A 13,275-nucleotide genomic window follows, 5' to 3' on the forward strand; every position below is an offset into this window, starting at 1 on the left:
GAGAAGTTAAAGATAATCCATGAAGTAATTCAGGTACATTGTTCCATACACTTCGGAATTACTCTTCACACTCAGCTGTTAGTCCTCCTTCAATCTATTTTATTACGTGTTATCATTTATATCCAGATGTGAATTTGATGATCAGGTGTCCCACCCATTATCCTTGATGTTGGCAAGTTGATCAGTATTTCGTGATAGATTGTTGCTAATGGGGAAGGAAAGCTGATGTGAGTGACACAAATAGCTAGAAACATATGGTTATGACTGGATGGAGAGTATTTTATCTTGTTTCTGATGTATATATGATGGCTGACTATATGAAGTAGGTTTTATTGGTTATAGCTGACTATAGCAGACAATGACTAAAACGATTAATTTTTGACAGTAGGCATTCTCTGTTTATCAGGTGCTTAGGTCAGGTTGCGAGCAGAGCAGTTGCATGTTTTTCTGTTTGCTTGTCACCACATATTGGTGAACACATTTGTTGATGTGGTAAATGTAAAAAAGCGGCTTGGAGGTTTTGCTAATTTTGGATACCCCAGATTAGTTCTGAACCCTATTTGATGCATTTATAACACTAAACTTAAAGTGGTATTAAATATAATGGCATGGGAAAATATTTTATTATATCTGGTCCAAAAATGTGTAATATGATTGAACAGAATACATTCATGGTTGCCTCATTTTTTCTGGCTGCAATGTCTCATAAATGAGGTTCTCCATTTGAATAAAAGGTCCGTTTGATTGAGTTACACCCTAGAAGCAAAAATAATGAAGTCTTAATATAGGAATTTCCAACATTGGCACTGTAGCAGACATAAAACAGTTTGATGACAGCAACAATGAATAAGTCCTTCAATATTCTATTGCAAAAGCAGTAAATATAAAAATAATACGTGTAATGGTGGAAATACCCAGCTAGTTGAGTAGCAACTGTGGGAGGGGGGAAGCAGAATTACCATTTCAAACATGAGTCATTTTTCATATCACAACAATTGGAGCCCAGCACATCAGGGAGAAAAACTCTAACGTAAAACTGAAGAAGTAATGAATAAGGGCGGAATTAAATAGGATAGACTGATGCCGAAGCAAAATTCAGACTAACAGTTCTGTCCATTTATAGTTTTCCCAAGCAGTCCTGCATCCAAACACTTGTATCCCTTCTTTTCCAGCCGGAAAAAAGTAAACTTACTATCCTTCCTCGTAATACCAAACATCAGAACTTTGAAGGCCGGCTTCATTACAGCAGCAGGTTTCGTTGATTATTCTTTTGTTTGACTGAGGAATTATGGCATTAGATATACTATGTACTATTTCTTTCACTTTTATCCTTCAGTGTAAGTATTATAGAACTCCTAATACATGTCATGTTTTAGAAAGAGACTGACAACTTTTTATCATTGCTCTGCCAGTACTTATTAAACTCAGTCTTCTTTCTGTCCTTATTTATCTGCTTTGATTTCTTATTTCAATTTGATGGTAGATTTCAAATCTGATAACATTGAGAATTAGTAAAAGAAATAATGTGTTCCTGCCCTTCGAGTCCATGTCATTATTTAACAAGATCAAAAACTATTTTTGCCTTCAGTTCCACTTTCCTACTCCATCCCCAGGTATTTTCCAGCTTTAGTATACTAAATATCAAATATACTTAACAAATAGTCATCAAGGTTAAGTTTTTTTTCAATCAAGAAAAGTTTGTGTGGAGGCCACTCTCTCAACTTAGGTTTATTTTTATTTTTTTATTTTATTAAGATGATGTCAAACTGTCGCAGATGATGTCAAACAAAATCCTGGCCACCATAATAGTGCTCTAGGTGTTCAATATCTGGCATCTGTGAGAGGCTATGGGGCATCATCACAAGCAGTCTGTAATCTTCTGACTCATCATATCCCCACGTTACCTGTACCATTAGATCAGGTGGACAACCTGGTTCAGTGAAACATGCCAAAAAGAGCTCCAGGTACTCTTACTCCGCTCACCTTTTTGTTAAACCATGGCTATAGCTTTAGTCATCTTCCAGACTTGAGGTACCACTCACATATCTTGAAAGACTCCTCAGTAATTCTGTTTTTCTCAGTGACAGAGGCTGGATCACCTCAGAATCAGGTTTCCCCTGACTTTGAATGTAGCCAAACCTTTCATTACAATATCTTAATCTACTTTTATTTCATACCTTCTCCCTCCACAAGATCTCTTTAAGGGCCCTAATGAGATTAATATTCTTTTTCTACTCCTATTCATTTTAATCTTTGGCCATTCCATTTGAACACCATTGATGGCTTTTGAAGATAATAGACAATAGGTGCAGAAGTAGACCAATTGGCCCTTCAAGCCTGCACCACCATTTTGAGATCATGGCTGATCATCTACTATCAATACCTGGTCCTGCCTTGTCCCCATATCCCTTGATTCCCCTATCCATAAGATACCTATCTAGCTCCTTCACTGCTCTTGCAAATCTATTAAAAGCACCACAAGTTCTGAAAATAATAAAATAATACTGGATGCTGGAAAAATGAAATAAAAAGCAGAAACAGACAGCAGGAATCTGAATGGAAACACTGAGAAGGTCGGATAACACCTGTGGACAGAGGAACAACCTTCCTGTTTCAGGTCAAAAACCCTTTGGTGAACACTTCATTTTTTCCACAGATGTTATATGACTGACTTAGTGTTTCCAGTAGTTGCTATTTTTGTTGCAAGTTCTGAGTCAACTGATTGTAAGGTCAGTCAAACTTTTCTACCAGGTATCTAATTTACCAGAGGATTGACAGACTACCTGTTTGACACTTGAGTATTCGCCTACCATGGCAAACAAAATCTACAAGGTTAAGAAAATCTAACAGTAAAACTAAATTAAACAAACAATTTTTTTTTAAAGTGGCATGTCTCTTTTACTCCGCAAAGTCTGTAAACACTGTATGTTGGTATTAAAGCACTAGTATTATTGACCATTTTATAGTTTTAAAGCTATAAGTTGTTATAAATGATACTTACTTCAGTTGGTCCAGAATTGCAGGTACTTCTGTGGGGAGAAAGCAAAGCTGGCAATGAAATATTTTAAGATCTTAAGCATTTGTTTGCTTTTCTAGGTGTTGTGTGAATATTTGGTGATTGTAAAATGAAATACAAATAAAACATAAAAAACACCAACAATTGTCATTAAGCAGTTAATTTTAAGGCATTTACTTGGTTATGTCATCATTGTTATAGTCTATACTGTATGTCTGTAAAGTGGGAGAGAAGTACTGAAATTAATAAATTCAACCAGATAAGGTCATTGGAAAGGAAGTTCCCTGGGAAAAAGTAAATGGAATAGTGGGCACCAGCTGAAACATGGGTCAGAGAATTACAGGAGGCCATGGTAATCACGAATGTCCTGTGGATGGAAGGAAAGCTGCCAGGTGTTCAAGGGTGGGGCGGTGAGGTTGGTTGGAGTACAGAAAGCACCAATGATGATCACAATGCTGGCATGAAAAATACACAAGTTGGTGGTCAGAAATCAAAGCTAAGAATAGAACAGCCCCGTCATACGTAGTTGGGGTGAAAAGGAAGATATGACAGTGAGATGCCAGTTGCATGGATTATGGATTGTTCAAAGTTCAGAGTAAATTTATTACCTAAGCACATATATTTCACCAAATACAATCCTGAGATTAATTTTATTGCGGGCATTCACAGTAAATACAAGAACCACAATAGAATCAATGAAAGACTGTCCCCAACCAATGTGCAAAAAGACAATATACTGAGCAAATACATGAAGGAGAAAAAAAAACAACAAATATAGAGAACATGAGATGAAGAGTCCTTAGGTCGTGGGAATGGTTCAGTGATGGGTGAGTGAAGTTATCCCCTCTGGTTCAAGAGTCCAATGGTTGAGGGGTAATAACTGTTCCTAAACCTGGTGGCGTGGGTCCAGAAGCTCCTGTACCTTGTTCCTGATAGCAGCAGTGATAAGGGAGAATGGCCTGGATGGTGGGGTCCTAGATGCTGCTTTCCTGTGTCAGTGCTTGTGGTGAACTAGATATACCTGTCTGACTGCTCCTGTGGCTCCTCCCACAGACCCTGCTGACTGCTCCTGTGGCTCCTCCCACAGACCCCTGCTGACTGCTCCTGTGGCTCCTCCCACAGACCCTGCTGACTGCTCCTGTGGCTCCTCCCACAGACCCCTGTATAAAGGCGACTGTGGTCTGCTGCTCTCCCTCATTTTCCCAGGATGTAGTGTTGTTCTTCAGTCAATAAGAGCCGATATCTCACTTCCTAAGTCTCAGCGTGAGTTATTGATGGTGCATCAGTGCTCCTTCTAAATGTGCTTTCTGGTGGGGAGGGCTTTGCCCACTGGGCCATATCCACTATATTTTGTAGGTTTTTCCATTCAAGGGCACTGGTATTTCCACACCAGGCTGTGATGCATCCAGTCAATATACTCTACATCACACATTGATAGAAGTCTGTCAAAGTTTTACATAGCATGCTGAATCTTTGTTAATTTCTAAGGACGTATGGGCACTGTTGTGCTTTTTCTGTAATGGCACCTATGTGCTGGACCCAGGACAGGTCTGCTGAAATGATAAAACTGAGGAATTTTAAGTTGCTGACCCTGAGCACCTCTGATGAGAACCGGCTGAGAACTGGCTCAAGGACTTCCAGTTTCCTCTTCCTGAGGTAAATAGTCAGTCTTCAGAGCCTGGTCTCCCCTTGTCACTGGATCAGGATGCTTCTCTGTGCTTCCACAACTCTGCTGTCTTTAATACCATGCTGCTGAATTCTGGGATGTGTGTGTGTGTGTGTGTGTGTGTGTGTGTGTGTGTGTGTGTGTGTGTGTGTGTGTGTGTGTGTGTGTGTGTGTGTGTGTGTGTGTGTGTGTGTGTGTGTGTGTGTGTGTGTGTGTGTGTGTGTGTGTGTGTGTGTGTGTTTCCCTCACGTGCTCATGTTGAGTTATGGGGCGAGGGGTTTCAGGCAATGATCTTCATCAGCAAGATCAGGCCCACAGAGCCTGACATTTCTTTTAACAAGTATTTCTGTACTGAAGCTTCTGGTACAACATACCAGTTTTTGGAGAAGACTGAAGGGAGATTTGATGAATGGAAAGTGTGTGAATTGATCACTTGCAGAATGAATTGTAGATGACCTTCCATTGTGGTGGGGAGATGTGTTGTAGGAAAGATTATTAATTCAGTAGCCAAAGATATTACAGAGAAAATCCTCTATTTCAGATTTGGTTGTCCATCTGTGGACATCAGCAACAACTGGTTCTCTATATCTATAGACCTTTGTGGCCTCAAAAATAAGGCTTTATTCCAGAAAGATTCAGGGGTGTCCACAACATGCTTGAAAAGCCTTTGTGGGCTTAAATTCATCACAGGTTATTGTATATTCTCTATATCCTTGGACCTTGGAAAATCAAACTGTTTTTCAAATATTTCCCTGTCCTGCTGTGGTGGACCATCTAGGTGGAAGTGGATGAATCTACTTTTACTAGGAATTCCATTGCACATCCATGTACAACCATTTAACTGGTGAGGAAAACACTGATAGCAGCTTTTATCCTGATTATACTGCCAGGTTGGATTGAATTCTTTTTGCTGTGTAATCTGAGTCAGCTGGAACAGAGAGTACCTCAGTTTGTAAATTCAGAAGTAGAATGTCATGTGCCTAACCTAGTCCAGTTCAGCACATCTTTCTTCTGTTAATCCACCTTTCTCCAAAAACAGTGAAAAATATGTAATGCCCTGGTTAAAGTTGTATTTCCACTGCTATGCTGTTGGGCCATTTTATTTAAGCAGTTTTCTGCAAATGCAGTGTGTTTGGTAAGTTAAGCTTCATAGAATAGAGTTTTGACTGCAGCTGTGGTAAGGAGTGCTTACCTAGCCTAGGAATGTTGTGTCAGCCAATTGTGGTGGGGGTGGGGGAATGCCATAGAACATTTCAGAGAGCTGGGCAGGATTTGATCTCTGAAAGACAGTAGTCTGGTTTGGGGTCTTTTGTTAGGAGGTGGGAATAAGAGGTCAAGGGAAGACACTTGGAGGATCCCACCCAAAGGGGTCCATTAAGCCAACTAATAGTTTCAAAGAGGAAGTACCAATAATTCTAAGTTAAGGTCTGGTGCGATACGAAAAGTGTATCCACACGTAATGCTTGTGCAATGCCCTAGTTCGTATTTTTACTGTTATGCTGTATGTATTTCATTGTGGCAGTTCTGTAAGAGCAGCTTGTTTGGGTTATTGGTGAAAATAAGAGATGAGGAGAAATGTATGCCATCCAATTAGGATGGTTGAATTAAGGGAAGGTTTCTCTGGTGACGGACGCTATAGTTCGGCCTGGGGATTTTGTTTGGCAGGAGATGGAGCGAGAAGATGCTGGGGAGAACCGGTCGAAGCATATGATCTGGTGTGAGACCCGTTTGTTCAAGATGGATTGTGAAAGAGGTGAGTGATAGGGAAGTTTAAGATGAGCTCCAACTTGTGTACATTTGACTGTTTAATTAGAATGGGCCCTTTTCTCTTTGTTATTCTATACTAACCTATTAATCAAGTTAAGATTCATCAATATAATTCCTTTAATCATATGCAGTGTACTGTCTAGTATTTTGTGGCACTAATTTGTAGCGGGGTAGCAAATTACACAGCATCCACACTAACTGGGGTTAGGGTGGGATCAAGCTGACTCAATCTCACAAGTTTGGCAGGACTTGAGAAGGTCTTCCCTAGACTTACGCTGCAAAGGAAACCAGGGTGTTTCAATTGTGTTCTGAGCAGAGTTGCTGTCCAAATTCCCAACGAGCTGCTACTTAGAGTGCTGGGTTCTGTAAAAGTATTGGGGAAAGTTACACAGATCGAATGATGCTTTGAGGAATCAGCTGGTAAAGATGTGGTGTTAGTCCAGATTACCAGTGACGTGTCTGAAGAAACGCTGCCTGATGGGATAGGTGCACCTGGAGAGGCAGGACCATGGCTGGTCCATAGTTTTAAAGAAGAAGGGGAAATGTAGCTGAGGGTGAAGATTATAAAGACAAGTTCTCTTTTATGCAAAGTGAGGGAAAGGAATTGTCTGGTGTGAGAGGTCTAATGGGTCCTTCAGCAGTTGATTTAAATTCTGAGCTGGTTTCGGCTATTACGTTACTGGTCAATAGATGCTGAAGTTTACCTGCAGAGAGCCAAAGTTATCATTGGATGGGGATGTTCTCTGGAGTTAAACCCATGCCCAATGGGGAAGAAGAATATGATGCTTGAGCAGAGCAGCCATCTCAGTTACTGAATGAGAAGCAGTGATTAGATAATATGAAAAAAGCAGTGACTGATAGTTTAAAAGGTCCAGTTGCTGATGAATTGAGGTCCTTAAAGACAGAAAACCTGTTAGTTAACTTTATGCAAGCATTAGAAAATACTTTTTGCATGACAGACAGCCCAGCTAATCTTATGAAGAAGTTTAGCCACGCATTCCAGGAGAAAGAGGAGAACATTTCTGTCTACCTTTTCAGGCTAGAGAGACGGTTGCATTGTGCCGTAAATGCACCATTCAAATGGCTGAGATAAATAGCTTAAGGATGGGGCAGGTTGTGAGGAAAACACTGTCACATGACATGATTGCTCTATGTATTCAAATGACTTACGAGATGTGCACTCCTCCCTCACTTGCTGAGCTATATAGAGAACTAAGACGGTAGGAAAATATGATGGGGGAGTGGAGGGTTTCCAACAGTCAGGTAATGTCCTCAGTTGTAACCTCTGTTGCTGAAGTGACCTCTAATGTCACACAAGTAGGGGGTTGCAAAATGAAGTGAAAGAACTGCAAGACAAGGTGCCTTGGTTAATGTCAGCTCGTGTATCTCCACTGATGTCAGCCACTGACCTCCCTCCTGGCACTTAACCTTGCAAGTGGAACAAATACCACACCTGCCCCTACACCTCCTCCCTCACTACTTACCATTCAGAGCCCCAAACAATCCTTCCAGGTGAGGCGACACTTTGCCTGTGAGTCTGTGGAGTCATCTACTGTATCTGGTGCTCTTGGTGTGGCCTCCTGTATACCGGTGAGATCTAAAGTAGACTGGGAGACCTCTTCACTAAGCACCTATGCCCTGTCTGCCAGAAAAAGCAGATCCCCCAGTGGCCACCCATTTTAATTCCACTTCCCATTCCCATTCTGACATCTCAATCCATGATCTCCTCCACTACTATGATGAGGCCACACTCAGGTTGGAGGAGCAACACCTCATATTCTGTTTGGGTAGTCTCCAACCCCATTCCTGCTTCTCTCTCTCACCTGCCCATTGCCTCCCTTTGGTGCTCCTCTCCCTTCCCTTTCTTCCATGGTATTCTACCCTCTTATCAGATTCCCCCTTCTCCAGCCCTTTATCTCTTTCTCCTATCTATTTCCTAGCTCTTTACTTCATGACTTCCCCACTTCTACTTTCACCTATCAACTACTAACCTGTACTTTCTCTTCCCCTCCACCCACCTTCTTACTCTAGCTTCTCATCTTTTTTCTTCAAGTCCTGATGAAGGATCTCAGCCAAAATTATCAATTGTTTAGTCATTTCCATAGATGCTGCTTGGACTACTGATCTCCTCCAGCATTTTGTGTGTGTTGCTTGGAATTCCAGCATCTGCAGATTTTCTCTTGTCTCTGATGTATCCATGTGGATTGAAGGTATTTATGCTAAAGCCATACTTGACACAGGTTCTCGGGTTCCTCATTTCTACAGATCCTTTTACAACCTGTATTTGGCGCATTTACCATTGACACCACCCTTTGAAATTTTGGGGCTTAGTGCTGATGATTATGTATACAATGGAAACAGATGTTGGTGTAGTTGAGACTAGTTGATACGGGTACCAGCGTTAGTCTACCCATATCCTGTCAAAAAAGGTGAAGCTTCCATTCTTGTGGGAACAAATGCTTTCATCATGAGAAGGCACATGGGGGCATGCTAGGAGAGGGAAGAGGAGAATTTTTTCAAAAGCTTATCTATTCATCTGGTGTTCCGAGCTGCTTTTGAGAAGGTGCAACTTCTTCCTAAACAAGATGATGAACATAGATGAGGAACTGTGTGGTACAGCCAGTCCAAACCTGTAAGGTTATGTCCTGGAGGAGTAACTAGAGTGATAAGAACCCCTGGTGGATGCTCCAGTGATCATGAAGAAGAGTCACGCTTATTTGCTGGAATGCTGGTGAGACCTGAACTGCAGAAACCTTCGGCAGTCCACACAAAACAGGATGACAGTGATCGTCAGGAATACCCTGGGGAGAGATGTTGCCCTCAGACATGGGATGCTGATTGCACATCTTCTCCTTGTGACGGTAGTGTCTAGTTTTCTGGTGAGAAAACTGGGACGAGACAGTCTCCTGGATTGAGAAGTTGACAGCGAAGTCTTTCAACTTTGCTGACTCCCCGATACCTGAGGAATAGAGAAGACGACAAATGGAGAAGATGTTGGAATGTGGAAATGTCTTTTCTACTGACAAGTTTGATGCCACAGGTCACTGGTTAGTGGAATTCTCTGCTTATGATTTCAGCATCAAATATCAGCCAGGAAGTTGAAACATTGATGCGGATGCAATACAACGACATTCACATGAAGTGATTGCAGTGAACAGCAGACAGAGAGTGGGAGAATGTCCCTGCCTCTGGTGTTAAAGCAATGAACCAGTTTTCTACAGTGGGGAAATCACGATGGCCTGATAGAGGTGTGCTACAGAAGCAACAGGTCTACAGCAGATACTATCTTGCTGGCTCTTCATACAACCCTGGAGTATCTGGACGGCAAAAACGCTCTTTATCGATTACAGCTCAGCAATTAACACCATCATCCCCTCAAAACTAATCGTAAACTCTCATTGTGCAACTGGATCATGGATTTCCTGACTTGTAGACCCCAGTCAGTTTGGATTGGCAAAAATATCTCCTCCACAGTCTCCACCAACACAGGAACACTGCAGGGATGTGTACTTAACTCCCTGCTCTACTTTCTTTACACCTATGACTGTGTGGCTAAATACAGCTCTAACATCATATAAAAGTTTGTTGATAACACCACTGGTGTGGGCTGTATCAAAAGGAGTAATGAATCAGCATACAGGAGGGAGACTGAAAATTTGGCTGAATGGTGTAAAAACAGCAACCTCTCACTCAATGTCAATAATGCCAAGAAAATGGTTGTAGACTTCAGGAGAGGGAAGCCAGAGAGATCCATGAGTCAGCAATCATCGGAGGATGAGAGGTGGAGAGGGTCGGTAACTTAAGGAGGTTTCAGAGAGTCAGAAAACCCGCAGAGCGGCTAGCATACAATGCACTGGGAAACAGAGTGTTGTGTCAATGCCAATACTGAGATCTGCATCTTCCATTTACAAATGGATTGGGGGTCCTGGAATCACAAAAATCAGAGACCGTGCTCTCTCCGGTCCTGTTCACCCTGTACACATCAGACTTCCAATATAACTCGGAGTCCTGCCATGTGCAGAAGTTTGCTGACGACACGGCCATAGTGGGGTGTGTCAGGAATGGACAGGAGGAGGAGTATAGGAAACTGATACAGGACTTTGTGATATGGTGCAACTCAAACTACCTGCGTCTCAATATCACCAAGACCAAGGAGATGGTGGTGGACTTTAGGAGATCTAGGCCTCATATGGAGCCAGTGATCATTAATGGAGAATGTGTGGAGCAGGTCAAGACCTACAAGTATCTGGGAGTACAGTTAGACGAGAAGCTAGACTGGACTGCCAACACAGATGCCTTGTGCAGGAAGGCACAGAGTCGACTGTACTTCCTTAGAAGGTTGGCGTCATTCAATGTCTGTAGTGAGATGCTGAAGATGTTCTATAGGTCAGTTGTGGAGAGCGCCCTCTTCTTTGTGGTGGCGTGTTGGGGAGGCAGCATTAAGAAGAGGGACGCCTCACATCTTAATAAGCTGGTAAGGAAGGCGGGCTCTGTCGTGGGCAAAGTACTGGAGAGTATAACATCAGTAGCTGAGCGAAGGGCGCTGAGTAGGCTATGGTCAATTATGGAAAACCCTGAACATCCTCTACATAGCACCATCCAGAGACAAGAAGCAGTTTCAGCGACAGGTTGCTATCGATGCAATGCTCCTCAGACAGGATGAAGAGGTCAATACTCCCCAATGCCATTAGGCTTTACAATTCAACCGCCAGGAGTAAGATATGTTAAAGTGCTGGGGTTGATTGTATTTAATGTATTTAAGTAAACTACTTAAGAACTTTTTAAAAGCTATTATTAATGCTTTTTGAGAGAGTGATTTAGATGCATATCATATTTTTACTGAGTTAAGTATTGTATGTAATTAGTTTTGCTACAACAAGTGTATGGGACATTGGAAAAAAAAATGTTGAATTTCCCCATGGGGATGAATAAAGTATCTATCTATCTATCTATTTGAATATTAATAATATTCAGTTCAAAAGGCTTACAAAGTCATGAGAACATGAATATATTTGGTGGGGGGAGGGGGAGAATGTAATGCCCTGGTTAAAGTTGAATTCCCACTGCTATGCTGGTGGCCATTTTATTTTAGCAGTTTTCTGCAAACACTGTGTTCGGTTAGTTGAGCTTCATAGACTAGTGTTTTGACTTCACTGAGATAAAGGGCACTTGCTCAGCGTAGGAATGTTGTGTCAGCCAATTGAAGTGGGTGGAGAATGTGATGGAACATTTCAGAGAGCTGGGCAGGATCACATTTCTGAAGGACAGTAGTCTGATTTGGGATTTTGAGTTAGGAGGTGCAGCAAAGAGCACAAGGGAAGACACTTGGAGGATCCTACTCAAAGGGGAGACCCCATTGCAAGGAGTGCTTTTTGTAGACAAATGGTTTCAAGGAGTAAGTGCCAAAATTCCCGAGTTAGGCAGTTTACTCATAACATGCTTCAAAAGTATTTTGACCTGTGGCCGGTGATGGGAGTTTAGCGGCATGAGTAAAGCAATACACCCAACTACTATAGAAATGAGCTCCAATGTTTATCTGCATATTTAGACTGGTTTAACTGTAATGGGTCTCTTTTCTTTTTCTCTTAACTGTTTGTTAAAGTTGAAATATTGGTTAAAAATACTTCCACTGTAATTGTATGCTGGTGTAGGATCTGTTATTTCCTGGCGAGTGATAACTGTGCACGAAGCTGTATATAAACAGCATTCACTACTATTTTCATTCTCTCATCAGAACATTACAACTCTCCTGTTTGGTTGAACCCGAATCATGTCGACCCTAGACTTACTGAAGGTGGCCTTCTCACTGGTACTCATGTGGTGCTGTCACGTGGCTGTTAGCCAGAGTTAGTTAACGAGCCAAGTTTGTTACGAGCCCCAGTGAGAGGGTTACACATACTTTGGTTTGGGGATGAAGGCCCTGTGGCAGAAGGCGTAGAGGGTGGTTATGAAATGTTGGTGAGAAAACACCCTAAAACATAAAAATAGAATTGTTTGAGAAATGAGGGACTGTTTTTTGATCTAGCATGAAAATGGAAGATGGACAATCATGATTTGGTAACTCAATTTCACATTTCTTTCTGATTTTGTTTTCAGTGGCTTCATTGTAGAGTTCTACATGATTAAAACAGAAACCCCATGTATTCTGATGTAAAGATATGGGGTGAAAGTTTTTAAATTTTCATTCTCCACTACTGTTACATAATTTGCTGAATGTTTCTCGCAGTTTCTGCTTTAATGAACCTCTTGCAATAAGGACAGTCATCTGTGGCCATTATGGGTCAAGCATATAGGTAAGAACTATGAGTCTCACGGACAGACTTGTAGTGGGCAGGCTGCGCTAGCATCAACAGTAACAGGATAAAATTCCACGTTTTGTTCCGATGAGAAAAGAAAAATACGCATTTAAATTGTAATTATTTTCCTCAACATGATAGTAAAGACATTTCATATAATTCTCAGCTCACCTGATAGAAGTTTTCTTTTGTAGATGTTTAAAATATATTACTGCAAAGATGCACAGAAAGCCTACCATGATACCACTAATGAGGCATGCACATAATAAATACATTGAAATTCCCCTTAAATCTGTAAAGACATAAGCAATGATTTAAGTTTATTTGCTCTAAGTTGTTTTTAGCTAGAATCATAAACTGTATCATTTCAACATGAAATATAATGTTAACATGATGCATTGCTACTTTACAAAGATTTGATGATTGTTTGGGAAGTTTTGTGAACCAAGACTACATTAGTCATATTGTTACTTTTCCTATTTAAATGAGTACATTCTGGAGAATTACATCGAATATACTGTACAACATAG

General features: G+C 41.2%; 1 protein-coding gene across 2 annotated transcripts in view; it reads right to left on the minus strand.

The window, feature by feature from the left end:
• Positions 1–593: 593 nt before the first annotated feature.
• Positions 594–13,275, minus strand: part of LOC140727305 (cell surface glycoprotein CD200 receptor 1-B-like) — a 55,085-nt gene continuing 42,403 nt past the window's right edge. For both annotated transcript variants that reach the window (XM_073044567.1, XM_073044568.1), the window contains exons 5-7: positions 12,917–13,037; positions 3,002–3,029; positions 594–756 (exon numbers count right to left, since the gene is read on the minus strand). In XM_073044567.1, coding sequence (XP_072900668.1) covers positions 670–756; positions 3,002–3,029; positions 12,917–13,037 — 236 coding nt within the window. In that variant the 3' untranslated portion in view covers positions 594–669. The remainder of the gene's footprint in view (positions 757–3,001; positions 3,030–12,916; positions 13,038–13,275) is intronic.

This window comes from Hemitrygon akajei, chromosome 5, assembly GCF_048418815.1.
Source record: "Hemitrygon akajei chromosome 5, sHemAka1.3, whole genome shotgun sequence".
Taxonomy (NCBI): Eukaryota; Metazoa; Chordata; class Chondrichthyes; order Myliobatiformes; family Dasyatidae; genus Hemitrygon; species Hemitrygon akajei.